General features: G+C 38.4%; 1 protein-coding gene across 2 annotated transcripts in view; it reads right to left on the bottom strand.

Annotated features, from left to right (window-relative positions):
- Positions 1-2,385: 2,385 nt before the first annotated feature.
- The window catches only part of rxfp1 (relaxin family peptide receptor 1), a 92,868-nt gene continuing 79,114 nt past the window's right edge, over positions 2,386-16,139 (bottom strand). For both annotated transcript variants that reach the window (XM_084954660.1, XM_084954653.1), the window contains 3 exons: positions 8,932-9,342; positions 8,469-8,687; positions 2,386-7,581 (listed from right to left, as the gene is read on the bottom strand). In XM_084954660.1, coding sequence (XP_084810786.1) covers positions 7,172-7,581; positions 8,469-8,687; positions 8,932-9,342 — 1,040 coding nt within the window. In that variant the 3' untranslated portion in view covers positions 2,386-7,171. The remainder of the gene's footprint in view (positions 7,582-8,468; positions 8,688-8,931; positions 9,343-16,139) is intronic.

The following is a 16,139-nucleotide window of genomic DNA, read 5'->3' on the forward strand; positions in this document are numbered from 1 at the left end:
TTTTACTGGCACGTCTGAGCCACAACTCCCCTTGGAATATCATCATCTTATCTGATACAATTTAGTTGATCCATAGCTGCCGATGAATGGAGAGCCAAAACTGCTGGGAGTAATTTTAACCCAGCACACATGGCTTAAACATCAGCTTTTTCAGCCAGGTTTAGCCAGTGTGAATTTTCAAAACACATGACCATTTAATTCCAGTTTGGACAAATGGCTTACCTTCTGTCTTAGGTTTGATTGACAGGTGTAGAACTGTCCTGCAAACTCCCATAAACCCCAGGAGTCATCAGCAGGAGGAGCCAAAGCAAATGAGTCAACAGATAGTTTGTGGATACCTTTTGACAGCCTGGTTAGCAAAACCCAAAGAACACCTGCTGATGGCATTGTAGAACTCATGAGATACCACAGTGATGCAGTTGGTCTGAGAATACATGGTCGACTGTCAGGAATGATGTGTATCTACACCTTTATGTTTTGAGAATAAAAACAACCCCTATGTATACCAATGTACTGCATATCACAGAGTTGTTATGCCTATTGTTGATATATTCATGTAGTGGCTATTCTAGAGTCTGTTGGAGCCCTAGGCAAAAATTCACAGGGGAGCCCTCCAACCAGCATTCCTTACCATTATGTTGTAAATAATCTGACACTAACTAAAAAAAATATATGTATTGCACTTGACCCATCACATCACAACCAACAGAGTGGGACACACTATGCTGTTTTGCTGCTAAGCTAACTAATGTTAAATTCCAAAGTAAACAAAAGAAATAAGACAAGCATATTTAGTTATTTAACATTATTTGGTCATTAGTTGTTTCACTCAACTTTGCCTTGTTTTTTTTTTCGCTCCTAGAAGATGAATCTCTTAATTTCTCTTCATTTTTATTCAGTAGCTTTCCTTATTGTTATTGGGTTTGTTAAAAACTCACATATATTCTTTAAAAAATATATATTTTTTAATATTTTCATCTTGAACTAAATGAGTTTGTCACTCCAATTTGTGACTCTAATTTATTTTACTTAAATGTATTTAATTAAATTGTAGTGAAATTGTAGTGCTATAATCAACATTTTGAGGTTTAAAAGTTTTATGGCTAGCTCAAATTATATTCATCTGAGATATGCAGTTTTACACCTTAAAACACTGAAGTTTAAGAGGAAATGGTTAGAAAAACATGCTACAACTTTTCTCAGTGAGGACTGCCTATCCTCATTGCTCCTAAAATGCAAATGAATTTGCGTTATGAGTACAACAAACATTAAGATCTCATTCAACAGATGCACAGCTTCTTTACTCTTTTCGTTCTCTCTCCTGTGTGCTGTCTGTGGCTTTAGATCGTTGAACCGATATTTAAACTCAACTCGTATTTAAACTCATCTACCTTCACTATCGCAGCTCCTTGTATCGTCACTGTTACACCTGTCTACCTCTCATTAACACGTCTTGCATTAACCTTTCGTTCATCTTCTCTCCAGAGAGACCTCCACCTCTCCATGCTCTCCTTTACTTGCTCTCTGAACATCATACTCCATAGAGGCTCTTGCCTGTTGTCATCTGTCAAAGTCTCCCATCACCACTGCAATAAAAAAAAAAGGCGCTCAGAGCAGATCCATGATATAATCCCAATCCCACTCACATACTTTTGTGCTACTCCAACTTCCTCTCTGCAGTATCACAGTTCTTCTCTTGGCAACCTATTACATGCTTTCTCTAGATCCACAAAGACACAGTGAAACAGACCTGCATAATTTCCATGTCAATTCTCAGAGCAAACATCACATCTGTAGCACTTTTTCTTAGCATGAAGTCATACTGCTACTCACTGATCATCATCATCTCTCCTCTTAACCTAGCTTTTCCCATATCTTCGTATCATCAGCTTTATCCCTCTCCTTACAAATCCTCTGCGCTTCCTGATTCATTAACTGTCCTCCAGCTGGCCTCTTTTTTTTTCTAATTTTCTTCATTTTTCAGCACCTCAAAGTATTCTTTCCATCTTCTCAGCACACTCAGTACATTTGTAGACGTTATATCTCCTTAACAAAAAAAAAGGACATAAATTGATTTGTCAAATAGAAAAAAAAACTTTATGGGCCTGTTGAAACTTGTGCTAATCTAATTCCATGTTTAATCTAATCTCTTTTTTATTGTTGTGTAACCACTAGGTTTGAATACGCCACGCTTTAATTGGTTCCATTTTCACAGATTTTTTTTCAACTTGTAACTCCATTTGAGGTCTTAATTATAGTTGTTTAGGCCAGTCTGCACATTTACTCATAATTCTTTTTCCCCCAGTCTTAAAACCCAAATGTGTTCTATGATAATAAAAATAACACTTCTAAACCAAACAGCCTATAACTAAACAAATCAGCAAATTTTCAATTCAATTCAATTTTATTTACATAGCGCCAAATCACAACAAAAGTCGCCTCAAGCTTCATAGGTACAGAGAAAAACCCAACAATCATATGACCCCCTATGAGCAAGCACTTTGGCGACAGTGGGAAGGAAAAACTCCCTTTTAACAGGAAGAAACCTCCGGCAGAACCAGGCTCAGGGAGGGGCGGCCATCTGCTGCGACCGGTTGGGGTGAGAGAAGGAAGACAGGATAAAGACATGCTGTGGAAGAGAGACAGAGGTTAATAACAGATATGATTCATATTAACACATACTGAGTGAGAAAGGTGACTGGAAAGGAAAAACTCAATGCATCATGGGAATCCCCGGCAGCCTACGTCTATTGCAGCAAAACTAAGGGAGGATTCAGGGTCACCTGGTCCAGCCCTAACTATGTGCTTTAGCAAAAAGGAAAGTTTTAAGCCTAATCTTAAAAGTAGAGATAGTGTCTGTCTCCCGAATCCAAACTGGAAGCTGGTTCAACAGAAGAGGGGCCTGAAAACTGAAGGCTCTGCCTCCCATTGTACTTTTAAATACTCTAGGAACAACAAGTAATCCTGCAGTGTGAGAGCGAAGTGCTCTAATAGGGTGATATGGTACTACAAGGTCATTAAGATAAGATGGGGCCTGATTATTTAAGACCTTGTATGTGAGGAGCAGGATTTTGAATTCAATTCTGGATTTAACAGGAAGCCAATGAAGGGAAGCCAAAACAGGAGAAATATGCTCCATATTTCTAGTCCCTGTCAGGACTCTTGCTGCAGCATTTTGGATTAACTGAAGGCTTTTCAGCGAGTTTTTAGGACATTCTGATAGTAATGAATTACAGTAGTCCAGTCCAGTCTTAAATTAGGCCCAATTTTAGACCTAATTTAAGAAAAATGAAACCACAAAGGCAACTTCATAACTAATTTTATTGTAAGACACAGTCATTGTGCAATGTAAATAGAAATTGGCCTATACAATGTATCCACAAGTAATTGTTATGATGTATTATGTTTATACCATACAGTCATAGGTTTACTTAGGCCAAATAAGTCAGTTTTACAAGAATCCGCACTGAACTGAACAAAGTATGCACAGAAGAATTTATGACTGTATCACTCATTGTATCATATTCATCACTGTACAAATATATTTATAGATCACAGTGTAAAAAAATGATGTAGGGTTTGTGGAGATGGTTTAAAGTTCAAACTCCCAGACCAGCTGGGGAATTTCTAGACAAGATGCAGAAAAGATGACTTACCCCTACTCCCTGTGAGGCTGCATCCCGCTCACAAAACCTCCCATTCATAAATATACAAATTAAATACATTCTTTGTTGAACATACTGCAAAGAAACTATATAATACAGTATATTACATTCAATATTTTCCCAAAATTATTTTATGTGGCAGAGAAAACACACAAGGACAAAACAAAACCCCCCAAACAAACAGCAAAACACAAAATGAACTATAACGTATCACTCTTGAAAACTGAAGGACATTTTTATTACAATACAATACGAAACATGAACATTTCCCCTAAAGAGCACTGAACCTGGCATTTGCAATTGACAAAAGAATGAATGCAACTTGTGGTCATTGTGATACCAAAGTTTTGGGTGGTACATTATCATCAACAAAATGGCAAATTTTGCAGTAAGAAATGTATCAAACACGTATTTATAAAACTATATGACAATGTTATTACAGCATTTGCATTACAGTCAGCTGCCACAATATACTCAGTAAAATTTGCAGGAAACCACTGGCTACAGTAAACATGTAATAGCTATAACTAAACACACAAACATTCATACACTACCCATGAAACAATAAAGCTTCTTGTAGACTGCAATGAATAAACAATAGCAAATTGTATTATTTATTAAATAGAATGCTTTGAAATGACTGGAATTGACATTTTCAGAATGCATTATTGTCAGTCAACAAAAATACTTGATTACAATTTGCAACACTAAAGGGAACTTGCGCAGATATCTCTAGCTAGTTTTAAATTCTGCGTAAGGGGAGCTGTGCCGTTATTTTAAGAAGAGCTTTAAGGATGCCAGTCTGTCCAAGCTACAGGAAAGAAAATGATTAGCAGCCGATCTAGAGATATATATAATGGCTCCTAGACGCAAAGAAAATATTTGTTGCTGCACTTGGACCGCCCTCGAGCAATCATCTTTAGCAGGAAATATGCACAAGTTCAAATCACAGATCTATTGCAAGTTTTAAGTTGCACACTTGAAAATGCATGCTCACATGCCAACACCACAGCAATGTTAACGCCTCTGTTAGGCTTTATTTAGGCACAGTGGTGCTTTTTGTCTTAAATGCATCATGTCAACATGCTAACAATATGATGTGACGATGTTTGATTAAGAAAAAAAAAGGCAATTTGGCAGTGGTGCTGGAGAATCACAATATTAGTATTCTCAGCCTCAGTACCAGTGTCCACATCACAGCTTCACAGAGTTGTGCTCCCACACCTCACTCTTAGGCTGTCTCCCTGGCAAATCATGTCAAAATTATGTAGATTTCATGAGATAGATGTTTTTCTTCCAGAAATAGTCATAAGAATTAACACAGAATGTGCTAGAGACAATAGAGATTATTGCTTTTGATTTTGAATTTTTATTGTTGTAAAATACCTTTTTAAGAGGGACAGACACATTCAGCTACTTTACAGCACGTGTCATTTTGATTTCACACATGAAACAAGCAGCAGTAGAACATTTCTCAATCTGCACAATTGATTTAGAAAAGATTTTACACTTGATGCTATTTCTGATGAAACCCTAGGCGCACACAGGCTTATAGCCTCCCTGTGGAACTGCTGTGATGTACTAACAAAAAATGAGAGGTTGAGCTAGAGTTTCAGAGTTAAAGATGTAAAGTCTTTAATTTTGGATGGAGGGTTAGAAATGAGTACATTGAAGGGACAGGTCAAGCTAAGAGTTTTGGAGACCAAGATAGAGAGGCAAGGCAGAGTAGAAATAGTGAATATGTTGAACAGTATGAAGTATGAAGCTACTAGGGAGAAACAAAAGAGGACATCCACTCCACAGAGGAGTTTCATGGATGTACTGGATGAGGAATGCAGAAGGTTGGTGTGACAGAGGACAGTGTAATAGGAGGCAGATGATTCACTGCAGTGGCCTCTGTTTAAATAAATATGCAGTTTTTGTCTAAAGGAAAGTGCAAATAATTATTTTAGGTCTGTAGCTCCATTTGTTCCTGTTCATTGTGAGCTATCTTGCAAATACTTCCAGATGCAGCCTTGGTGGGATTGCATCCACGTTTTCTACACTGGGATTAGCATGAAGGCTCTGCTTCGCCTTAAAGGAATTATCCATAGTTAACAACATACAGTTATGCTCCACAAGGTTTCCAGGGGTGCAAGGAAGCATAAAAAACTAAAGAAACTGAACAAATACTCCAATAAAAGTAGCTTATTGTTGTCGCATTTCTCTATCTTGAGCCACTGTGAGCTACGATTCCTAATCAGCAGCATATTTCTTCTAGAAGCAAGTGTTGCCATGTGGCAGCCATCCTGAAAAGTCCAGGACTTACTGGGGGCAGTTATTTTGGAACATGTGAATTCAGTTTGTGATGTCAGTGAAACCTTTTCTGTTTATTTAGGTTTAGGGTTGACACCAATATTGTCCTCTGAACACATCAATGTCTGTACATAACCCATTTCTCACTCTGAGTGATGTACCAATAAACTGGAGTCTTGACCAAGAAACATTGGCAGCCTCCAACCCATGATGTAACTGTAATGATGTAAATACAAATAACCCCAAACAAAACCAAGCAGTCCAGGGTTTTATTTTGCTTGTAGATTTAAAATGGCATAACTGCAGCACAGATACGTGCTTCTTTATATCAGAAAGTAGAAGTTTAGTGAGTTGTTTTTGTCTCTATTTCATCTTATTTTGACCTGATCAATCTCATTTCCAGCTTTCTGACTGTTACAAGCTTAACTTGTTAATGCAAACCTGAAAGGTTTTCTTCAAGCAAGCAAGCAATTTATTTATATATCACTTTCAGACAACTCCCAGCTGAAAACAAAGTGTTGTACACCTAACATGAAAAACGAAAAGCACATTAAAATAAATTAAATTAAAACAATAAAATCAGCACCTTAGATCGAATTAAAGCAGTAAAACCAGGGTCAAACTGTGTCAAAAGCCAATGAATAAAAATATAGGCAACTCTTCAGTTCATGTAATAACAAATACCAAATCTCTCAGAGACTAAGTGTAAAATCTCAATCACTGCGGTATAAGTGAGGGCATGTACAGAATGAAATTGGGGATTTCTCTTTATCTTGATGGCACATCCCAGGGAAAAAGACACTGGGACACATAATAATGAGGAGCCGACTAAACCTAAGAAATGTGTGACAGACTCATGGGGACCCAGCTAGTTTTATATATATCATACACGTATGGGGACTATCAAACTCACATTGCATCACAAACCACTCATCGCTGCATGAGTGGCCTACTTGAGCCAAGAAAATAACAAAAGGACTGCAACACTCAGTGAATATACTTGGAATACAAAAAAATAAAAAATAAAAAAAAATACCGGAACTAATCCTTTTAAACTGCAAAGAATGTAGGCACTAAAAAACCTACTAAACTGAGGGTAAATATGAACTACTGAGATGAATGAACTTAAATGAAACTGAGTTGACTGAGGTGAGGTTTTGTTGACAATACAAACATGTACATGTACCTCTACCATTAGACAGTTACATAAGTTAATTTGTTTGTGTGCCTGTGTGAATGTGTGTATGTGGTGGTGTTTCAGTCTTAGAACATACTGACAGCACTGTATGTTGTGTTTCCTGCTTTCTGGTTGATGCTTTAATGTCATTGTACCCCTCATTAGTATTTTCCACAGGCGTGAGCTTGGGCTTTGTGCCATTTGCTTCAAATTCCTGCCCCACGCTGACACTATGGCTGTTTTCCTGCAGGGGCCACATTTCCTGCCAAGTGAGCGATGGATGATGAGCTGGGTGTCTGCTAAGGAGGGGCCTTCTCTGCCTGTAGTTAGCCCACACCTGCACAATAGTCTCTTTGAAAGGCCGTGTTGTTAGTGTGTAAAGGATGGGGTTAAGTGCGCTGTTGATGGGGAGAATAAATATGACTACCCAGGAGCTGATGGTACCTGTCAGAGAACAGGGAAAGAAATACAATTACAGTGTTAATTACTTAGTCTGTCTAGATTGTTACATTTAACAACTACTGACATCACAAATTAAAAATGATATACAAATACTATCCTTAACCTCAAAATAAATTGTCATCATGCATAATCTAATGCATAATGGTATTCTTATGCAGTAGTAAAACTTATGGGAAACTCTTTAAGAGAACACAGAATGAATCCATATTGGGAGCACTTTGCTCCGTTTGACCTTAAAAGGCAGGACTTTACAACCTGATGCGTTGCAAGTGAATGTATCTGTAGCCAGCTCTGATTCACTGTAATCAATTTCAAAAATCATCTAAAACACATCACGTGGCATTTAAATGTATTCTTAACCCACTTCTCCCCCCAAAAAACAGTAACTTCATCGCACACAAATCAGCAACACATTATCACTTTCTTTTGCCAAAGACATGTGATTACAAACTGCTAATGACCTGGTCAATGATGATGTCACTAAAAAAAAAATCTAATGAATAATGAATAATAAAATGAAGCCTGTCATTAATAATCTTAAAGCAAAAATCAGTAAAACAGTAGGATATAAAAATTAAGAAATCATTAAAAATAATAAAATCTATACACAGGAAATCAGTCACACCCATCATCGTATCCATGTGGTATTAGTTAAAAGTCTAGCAGCTACATTCTGCTGAACCCTTATAAAGACCTGCCTGCATTCATCAAATCATCTGCTTCTTTTAGTGAGTTGCAGCAGACCCCAGCTGAGTTAAGAGGCCAAAAATGTTGTAGAGGCAAACTGTGAGGTTAATGGGGTAGTATTTTACTCAAAATGCTCTTTTTCATCAGTGTTTGTTTAAATGCTTGTCATTCTTTTACTGTACCGGGAATCTCCACCTGCAGCAGCGAGAGGATCTTGAGGATGAAAATGGGGATCCAGCAGAGGGAGTCAGTAATGACGATAGAGAAGAATCTTTTGGCAATGGTCACCTCTTTTTTGATGTGGTTGCTATATTTAGTGGTCTGAGTGCCTGTTCTCTGGATGTTATAAAACATACTTGCATAGGAGAGGACAATGATGAGGAATGCCACCAGGTTAAGACCTATGGAAAGATTTCATACAAACAAGTTTAAATTTGCAGTACTTGAATGTACATGTATAATAAATCTTTGCATCCAGAGCAAATAAATAAATGCAACCCCCCCCCCACATATAAAACACATATACTAAATACAGAACCTGTACTTTTACAGTTACCTTTGGAGAAGAAGTAAAAACAAAAAAAAAACAAGTGAAAACATGAACAGAAAAATCTTCAAAGCACTGTTTCAAGAACAAATCCTCACCCAGGAAAATAACGACGGAGTAAACGTGAGCCCATAGAGTCTCTGGTTGTTCAGAGTGCAGTGGAAAGCAGACACCATTGGTCCCGTAAAAGTTGCGAAACAACCCCTTGCAAACTAATGGGAGGAAGGCAATAATAAAACCAAACACCCATATCCCAAGAAGGATGGTGACAGTTCGTCGCCAGCCAGGAGTCAAGTACTGGAAAGGGTAGACTATGCAGATGTATTTCTCCAGCGTTAGATATGTGAGGAGCAGGACAGATACTTCAGTGGACAGCATGGCCAAAGAGCCAATGACCTGACACTGGCTGCTATCCATCCACGCCTGGGCGTGCCGGTTGTACTCGCCTCGAAACTTTAGGTCATATGCACCGATCATGAAGAGGTAGATGCCCATCAACCCATCTGCACCTGCGAAGAAAAAGCAGCTGATTTACAAATTACTTATGAGATTTTGGTATAAGATTACATCCTGATATTTCTGGAGTATTTGGCTGCACATATAGCTATAACGATGTATTTGGGCTGCTTTGCTTCAGAAAATTTAGTTTCATTACTTTAGATTAATTAAGAAATGTGAGCACAACGTCAGTTCAAAAAGAAATTGGTCAACATGAAAGGATTGAATCTGTAAGAAGGAGATTAATGATGACATGCTGACAGCAGCAACTCAACCTCGGAAATCCATGCATATTAAGAGGAACCAGGGATACTATAGGCTAACATCAGTCTTTCATGCGGTCTAAACTGTTATGAAAAGGAAATGCATGATATGATCAGTTTGAAATGGTGCAAAAATATACCCATTAGCATTCTTGCTGAAACTCTTGAGGAAAAGGAGTAGCGGCTGGGCTCGTTTTAACTTAGCATTAAGACTTTGAATAGGAAAAAAAAAACTAGCTCTGTTCTGTTCAAGGGAAACAAAACTGACACATTGACTAGAGAACTCAAGGCAAAACTAATGAAAGAGAAACAGAATAATGTATGTTCAGTGTTTTAAACTAGAATGCTGATTTTTTTGTTCTTCTACTCAAAGAGGAAGGTTTATGATATCACAGGTAGTTGGAAGCCAGTTTTGAAGAAATTGACATACACTTTAAATGTTGCGTATTATTAAAGAACATGTAAGGGATACCCATCCATCCATCCATCCTGTTAACTGCAGTTTAGGGTCACAGGCGTGATGGAGCATACAACAGTGATGCATATTTATAGATTCTGAACTTTTCATTGTTTCCAGTTTTAATGAAACAAAGTGGTAAGTGATAAGTGGCCTGCATTTGTATAGCGCTTTACTCAGTCCCTAAGGACCCCACAGCGCTTTACACTACATTCAGTCATTCACCCATTCACACACACATTCACACTCAGGCAATGGCAAGCTACATTGTAGCCACAACTGCCCTGGGGCGCACTGACAGAGGCGAGGCTGCCGGACACTGGCGCCACAGGGCCCAAAACAAAAATGAAAAAGCTCAGTTTTACACTTGAATTTCAAAACTTTTAAACATCTTTTCTAAACCAAGAAATGTTCAAGGAGTTTGAGGATTAACATTTAAATGCAATCTAAATTCTGACATGTAAAATGGGGAAATATTTAATATTGCAGAGTATTCTTGGGTCTCTCAATCTAATTTGAAAAAATAGGTCATGTTATTCATGTTAAAAAAAGGTTAATTTCTTTCAGTTGTATCTTGTCACGATCCGTAGTGGCAGACCGAGTGGAGAGTGTGTGGAGGACTCAGATGCAGACACAGGCGAAGACACGAAACTGAGTTCAAATGAAAAGCGAGCCTTTATTTTGGCTGATGACATGGGGGTCAAACAAGGCAGAAGCACAGTGACCATGACAGTATCTGTTCCATTAAAAAAACATTCAAATGTAATACAAGTGGATTTGATCTATTCATGAGAAACCTTTTCAAATAAATGAACTTGCAGACATTGCTCAAGATTTCCAGCAAAACATAAGTAAGCACACTGCAAGTATCAGTGAGCAACATTTTAATAGAAGGAAACACAGTATCAACTAATGAAGGTGTCCAAAGACAAATTGATTTTATCCAAAGTAAAGAAGGGCTGTGTGAAATGATGATTAGAGTAAAACCTTTGAAGAGGTTATGGCATTCTACATGCACTGGTAAAACTGCTTATTTACATTCAAAGCACGATCAAATGGAATTAGAGTGACCGGACTATAAGAAGATCAATAATAAGGCTCAGTAGACTGAGAGTTGGGGAAAAAAATGAACAGATACAGATTTTGCTATAGAAGAAAAAGCAAGACTCCAATTGACTATGTGCACGTTAGCATATGCTACTTCCGGTGCGGAAACTCCTGTGGGGAGCTTTGTTTCCGGTGTCCTATTCACGCCTTGTTTACGGTCCAAAACAAGTTAAGCAAATGAATGAATCAAGCGGCGATTTACATTTCTATAGATGTCTTGGGCATTTACCCAATATATCTGTAAATGATGTTCATCGACTTGTCGATATTTTTCCCCGTGCCTCAGAGCAAAAGAGAAAAGGGATTCAAATGTTATATTTCTCAGCTGTCCCTCGTTTATCGCGGGTGTTATGTTCTAAAAATAACCAGCGATAGGTGAAATCAAGTAGCCAATTTTATTTTTTGACGGTGCAAAACGTTTTCACGGTTTGTTAACATGCTGTGTAGGTGTGTACTTGACTAACTGATATCGACATAAGGGGAAACATCTGGTTTGACTATTCTTCACCTGTAGTTTGAATGCTGAACATTTGCCTGTTTAAATCATAAGACCAGTCACTATACAGAGATGTGCTTCTGAATGTGGACGATGTGTCTTCTGCTGCAGAAGAGTGATGTAAACAACTGATCGATCTAAACTCTTTAAACGTCAAAATTGATCATTAGATTTTTTATGACACAACAGTGGTGAGTGTTCCCACCTTCTGCTCTTTGTAACTTAACGCGATCTTTCCGTTTTCGAGTTTTGGACATGATTTTGGAGTATATTTTCGCAGTAGCGATTGACCTCAAAGTAAAGCTACCGGAAATGTACAACCCCACATCCGGTCTCAAACCAGGAAGTTAGCATTTTCTCGTGCACAGGGTCAATCAGCACAAGTGCATTAGTAATAGTTCCTATAACAGTTGGGGGATATATTAAAATTCACCAGCATTTCTCTGATTGGAAAAAGTGTTCTATTTGCAACAGCAACACTTCATTTATCAGAGACATCTTTTGGTTTTCCTGTTTTTAGAAAAGAATTTATACAGCAGCAGAATAATGACCACAATACAAGCTTTCCAAGAGCTACGAAAGAAGAAACATCAACTGTCACTGATTTTGCTCTATAAGCCACCCACCTTCATCCCCACGGAACGTTTGTGGGGGCATTTGAAGACTAAGAAAACCAAACTTTCTCGATAAAACAAGAAACTTTTTGGGGATGTTGTGAGATGGTATAATATGGGATATGAAGTTTTGTACAAACCTGTAGATTCCAGGGTTCGAAATATTCATGTGATTACAAATGTAAATATAAGCTGCGGAGCCAATATTTTTTATGATAAAAAGTCTAAACAAATGCAAACTATAGGTATCATCACTAGACCTACTAGAGTTTGTGAATCAGAATCAGAATACTTTGTTAATCCCAGAGGAAATTATGTGGTGACAGTTGCTCCAAGACAGTAAGAACAGTAACTAAATAAACTAAAGTAATTACTACAATCTATATTACAATATTATAAAACATAACAAAATACCTCTTATGCAAATAGCTCAAATTATAAACATCCCAGTATATTACACAAATGAATTAGTTGACACTGAGGTGCCCTTCTGGTTAAGACTTTGACCGCTACTGTACATCATTTTTCTTTATATAAACGTTAGAAAAAGCAACATTTAAAGCCCAAACCTCAAATTTGTGTTGCTTAGTTAAGTTAGTTTTTCAGTGTGGAATCTGATTGTCACCCCTTGCGACAACTGACGAAAAATACACTTCACAGCCTTCACTCAAGAAGCAGTGGGTCTCTTTGTTAGGTTGCTGTAACGAGCCCATTACAGCTTGCTGCAAGTAAGGTGAGGAGGACAATGCACTCAAAAACTTGTGCGTACCCCCTCGGGCAGAAATTCTTGAGAGCATGTAACTTTCTCTTCAAAACTAACAAACTAACAAAAGGTTATGTCTGTGAAGGTTCTCAGTCATCCAGGTCATCGTAGTCAAAGGAGCTTGCCTTTCCTGGACTGCGCTGTGCACATTGAAGAGAATGGCAACCTCAACATCGAAGTTTACCGGAAGCCCACACACACGGACCAGTACCTCCTCTTTGACTCCCATCACCCTCTGGAACACAAACTTGGAGTAATTAGGACCCTACACCACCGGGCAGAACATGTTCCCTCTAAGCCTGAAGGAAAAAAAGAAGGAACACACACATGTAAAGAAAGCACTCAAAACATGCGGTTATCCTAATTGGGCGTTTATAAAGTCAGCAAAGATGCACAGAAAAGAAGATCAGACACCAGCGAGGGAGGACAAGAAAGAGAGACGCAACAATATTGTCATCCCCTATGTAGCCGGTGTATCAGAAAAACTCAGGAGAGTTTTCTCCAAGCATGACATCCCGGTGCATTTCAGACCCAGCAACACGCTCAGACAAAAACTGGTTCACCCAAAAGACAAAACTCCTAAACACAAAACTTAACAATGTGGTGTATGCTGTACAGTGCAGCGAGGAATGTCCAGACCTCTACATTGGAGAGACCAAACAGCCACTTCACAAGCACATGGCACAACACAGAAGAGCCACCTCCATGGGACAAGACTCAGCAGTCCATCTGCATCTTAAGGACAAAGGTCACTCTTTCGAGGATGCCAATGTTCACATTTTGGACAGAGAGGACAGATGGTTTGAAAGAGGAGTGAAAGAAGCCATCTATGTCCACTGTGAGCACCCATCTTTGAACAGAGGCGGTGGTTTACGACACCAACTGTCTGCCATCTATAATCCAGTTTTGAGTTCCCTCCCCAGACGCCTTAACGCCCACTCACATCCTGGGCCATCTGACCTCAGGAATTCGCATGATAAGGTGGGGCCAGGTTTCACAATGAGCTCACCCGAAACCCTGCCTGATTGGGACCCACACCCATTTTCACACCTTGGCTCAGGCGATTAGAGGATCATCAGGGGGTCCTTTTGTCCCTCTGTGGGGGGATACTCCCACTAGGTTTAAATCTGGGACTCCCCACCATTTGACCTTAGAACTGAAGAAGCTTCTCGGATGAGAGGTGAAACGTCTTCAAGCAACTTAAAGAAGTCCAGACGCTTTTCTTTGCAAGCTCCTTTGACTAACAAAAGGTTAGAAGTTCAAAAAGCAAGCTGAGACGTTATACATCTGTCTTAAAAGACTGTTCAATGTGCAATCTCCATCTCTTGGAATAATTGGAATTTGATATACAAAACATGACTATGCATCGTACACCAACCACTGTTTCATGCTTGAAACTCTTGGAGAAAAAAAGAACCGAAACCAAAAGATAACTACCAGCCCCATCTGTTATTTTCTTTCATACCTACTTTCAATTCTGTTTGCAAAGTTATCACAATGTTTTAGTGATTTAATTCACAACTTATATCCTCTGATGAATTGCCCACTGCTTCATCAGTCATGGATTAATGTTTATTTCTTTGATAGTTTGGTGAATTCATTACTCAAATCCTCCTCCTTAGTCCTGTTAGTAATTCTTTTGATGCTGAATCAGACCAAAGCTCTTTAGAAGGCATTAATTGTGGACCTGGAATAAAATAACTAAACACTGCTTTTAAGTTTTATTTTGTATGCTTTTGGGGTTTTTTTATGTTTATAATGTGTCATAGAAAGATTGTAAGGGTACAAAAATTAAACTTGCCGACTGTGTGATGGGGCTCCTATATAGTCACTTAAAGATCATTTAAATGAATACTTTGGCTTTCTTAGGAAAAGGCAATGGCTGATACAAGCATAATTAATTCATGTCAAGTCTTGTTCCAGTTCTAAGTACAGATGACTCAACACTTTCATGTTTCTACTTTGTTATTGGTTCATTTCTTCCTTGACTCTTTCCGCTCCTTTAATAGCCATATTAAAAGCAATATGCAAACACATCCTGCTTGCATTAAGATACTCTTTTTAAACTCTTCAGCAAAAGTAGCAAAGAATAAGTCATATTTAAAATGCTTTACTTTTCTCATCATCATAAGCTTCATTTTTGGCTTTCTTTGGCCAAAAATCTACTTGCTAATGAAAACAGTTCTCATATCACATTCACACACCAGTGCACTCCACAAAAAGACTGGATTTACTTTTCCACTGTGTTTGAAACCACAAAACACGTGAACAGCTTTATACTAACAGCTCTGGCTCTGGCTCAGGACATCAGTTGCGACCGGTTACCGGTAAGGGGAGGAAGATAGGACAAAGACATGCTGTGGGAGAAAGCTAAAGATTAATAATAACTAAAGATTAAATGTCACCTGATCCATTACATGTCACCTGATCCAGCCCGTACTATATGCTTTATCAAAAAGAAAGATTTAAATCTAATTTAAACCAAGTCAGATCCTCTTTAGCCTCCAGAACTGCTTTACTTTGTTGTGGCACAAAGTCAACATGATGCTGGAAACATTCTTCAGAGTTTAGGCTGTACCAACATGACAGCATCATACCAGATTTGCTGCTGATTTGTTGGCTGCACATACATGATGCGGTTTCCCCATTCCAATCCCAAGGTGCTCTAACAGACTGAGATCGGGTAACTGTAGAGGCCATTTGAGAACAAGTGAACTTACTGTCATGTTCAAGAAACCAGTTTGAGATGTTTTGAGCTTTGTGACATAGTGTGTCATGGACTGTTATCCTTCTGTGAGTAGATAAAAGAAAATGCTAAACTGTGATCATAAACGGGTCGGCATGATCAGCAACAATGATTTGTGATTTGTTGTGCACTTAGAAATGCACATCTAGATACCTTGGTTATAGCGAATGTCTATTTGAGTCAACCTGCCTACATGCCTTGAGCTGCTGCAATGTGATTGGTTGATTTGTGTTAACAAGCAGTTGAATAGCTGAACCCATCAAAGTGACTGGCGAGTGTAGTTCAGCTGTATCTCAGTCAAAACTGCTTTTTGCCACTTAGTATGCATCATATATAAAAGCAGTTTTATGACAAGAGTTAAG

The sequence above is a fragment of the Perissodus microlepis genome, chromosome 2, assembly GCF_051167445.1.
Source record: "Perissodus microlepis isolate ML-2025 ecotype Zambia chromosome 2, ASM5116744v1, whole genome shotgun sequence".
Taxonomy (NCBI): domain Eukaryota; kingdom Metazoa; phylum Chordata; class Actinopteri; order Cichliformes; family Cichlidae; genus Perissodus; species Perissodus microlepis.